This window comes from Propithecus coquereli, unplaced genomic scaffold (genome assembly GCF_000956105.1).
Source record: "Propithecus coquereli isolate 6110/MARCELLA unplaced genomic scaffold, Pcoq_1.0 Scaffold150, whole genome shotgun sequence".
Classification (NCBI taxonomy): Eukaryota; Metazoa; Chordata; class Mammalia; order Primates; family Indriidae; genus Propithecus; species Propithecus coquereli.
The window spans coordinates 7,496,583-7,498,226 of record NW_012139414.1 but is presented as its reverse complement, the minus strand read 5'-3'; the positions used below and the strand labels follow the sequence as shown (position 1 = coordinate 7,498,226).

Sequence of the window (1,644 nt, the reverse complement as noted above, 5' to 3'; positions counted from 1 at the left end):
CTGTCCATTAAAAAAAAAAAAAAAATTTGGCCGGGATTACTCAAAGTCCTGAAGATTCTCAGCACAAAGGTTTAGACATCCTAACCTTTGTCTAGTGCTGCACTTTTATCCCCTTCCCCTGAAGCCTCCCGTAAGAATAGTTTCTAGCTGAGCTGGATGTCTTTGATGTTTCAGGAATCACTGACGTTCCAGGATGTGGCTGTGGACTTCACCAAAGAGGAGTGGGAACAACTGTACCCTGCTCAGAAGAAACTCTACCGAGACGTGATGCTGGAGAACTACAGGAATCTAGTCGCACTAGGTAGGATGGTGTCCTGTGAAACTGGAAACCGTTTGCATGCGTTTATTTCTTTAAGTAGTAAAGACCCCCAAAGCTTTTGTGGCTACAGTTTAGGCCAGGACAAAAGAAAACTTATCAGTTTTGGAGACAGAGACCTTTGTTTCCTGCTCTTTCTCCTCAGGTAGGAGGTCTTGACTTTGTTGAGTTTGAGATAGGTACCTTTATTTTGCTGCCCCCTCCTCTTTCCAAATCCAGAGGCCTGAAAGACTGGTTGGAAATTGGTTCTGAGAGAAAATTTTTATTCCCAGTATAAATTCCTAAGGCATATATGTTTCCCATGAATAGGGCATCAACTTTATAAACCAGAGGTAATTGCTCAATTGGAGCAAGAGGAGCAGTGGATGATGGAAAGAGACAGCCCACTGGACACCCATCCAGGTAAGAAGCAAGCATTTGGGCATTTGGTCCTTAGGAAGGGAAAAGAGTCATTTCTGAAATAATCAATGGAGTGTGCTCCAAAAATCTTCTTCTGGGATTTAAAGAATACTGAGGCCTTTGAAAAAATACAGCTCATATTTGATTTTTTGCCAAAATGGAAATGGCTGTCTTATTTTTTTCTGATTGAACTGATAATATATGCTTATAATGAAAAAAATTTACACAAAACAAAGGTTATTTTGAAGGTATTAGTTTGAACACCTATAAATACCTTAATGTTTCTGGTCTCCACATAGCATTTTCTTTTTATTTTTTTATTCATACACCCTCTCAGGAATCTTTCCTTTCCGTGTCAAAAATCCTCTGCCATTTTTGCCTACTTTTCATTTTTTCTTTTCCTTTTATCAAACTCTTAGAACTTGTCTACAACCCACAGCCTAATTTCTAATTCTCTTGGTCACCTCTGCGATATGACCCCATCTCACTTGTGCCGCTAAAATCTTGTTTTCTTGGAGATTACCACTAACTTACTTCCAGTCAAATCTGATGGCTAAAAAGCCAGTTTATTGTGTTGATTTTACCTTCTTGAAGTTTTCTTCCACCTGGCTTGTGATACACACTGTTCTTGTCTCTTCTAGCCTCTCTCTGTATCTTCACCGTCTCCTACACTGCAGTTTCTTCCCCCGTATTCTCCTGCAGTCATGTATTCCTACGGACTCGATGTTCTACTCTGCAGTACAATTCTTTTAAGTAGCCCATCTGTGTTGTTTTTCCCATTTCTGCATTTCTAGCCCCGGTATTTTACCCATATTCCCTTCCCAGATTTTAGATTATATTTTTGTTTGTTGATATCATGCTGTCATTTTAATTAAATATTTCAAAACCTGGATCTGTTTATACTCTCTTCTTTAAAACATTCCTTTAAA

The 1,644-nt window shown here is 38.9% G+C and overlaps 1 protein-coding gene across 1 annotated transcript in view; it reads left to right on the top strand.

Moving 5' to 3' along the window:
- LOC105806998 (zinc finger protein 713) overlaps nucleotides 1-1,644 on the top strand; it is a 46,301-nt gene that overhangs the window by 25,018 nt on the left and 19,639 nt on the right. Inside the window, exons 2-3 of the mRNA XM_012640245.1 lie at nucleotides 175-301; nucleotides 626-718. Of these exons, the coding sequence (XP_012495699.1) occupies nucleotides 175-301; nucleotides 626-718 (220 nt within the window). The remainder of the gene's footprint in view (nucleotides 1-174; nucleotides 302-625; nucleotides 719-1,644) is intronic.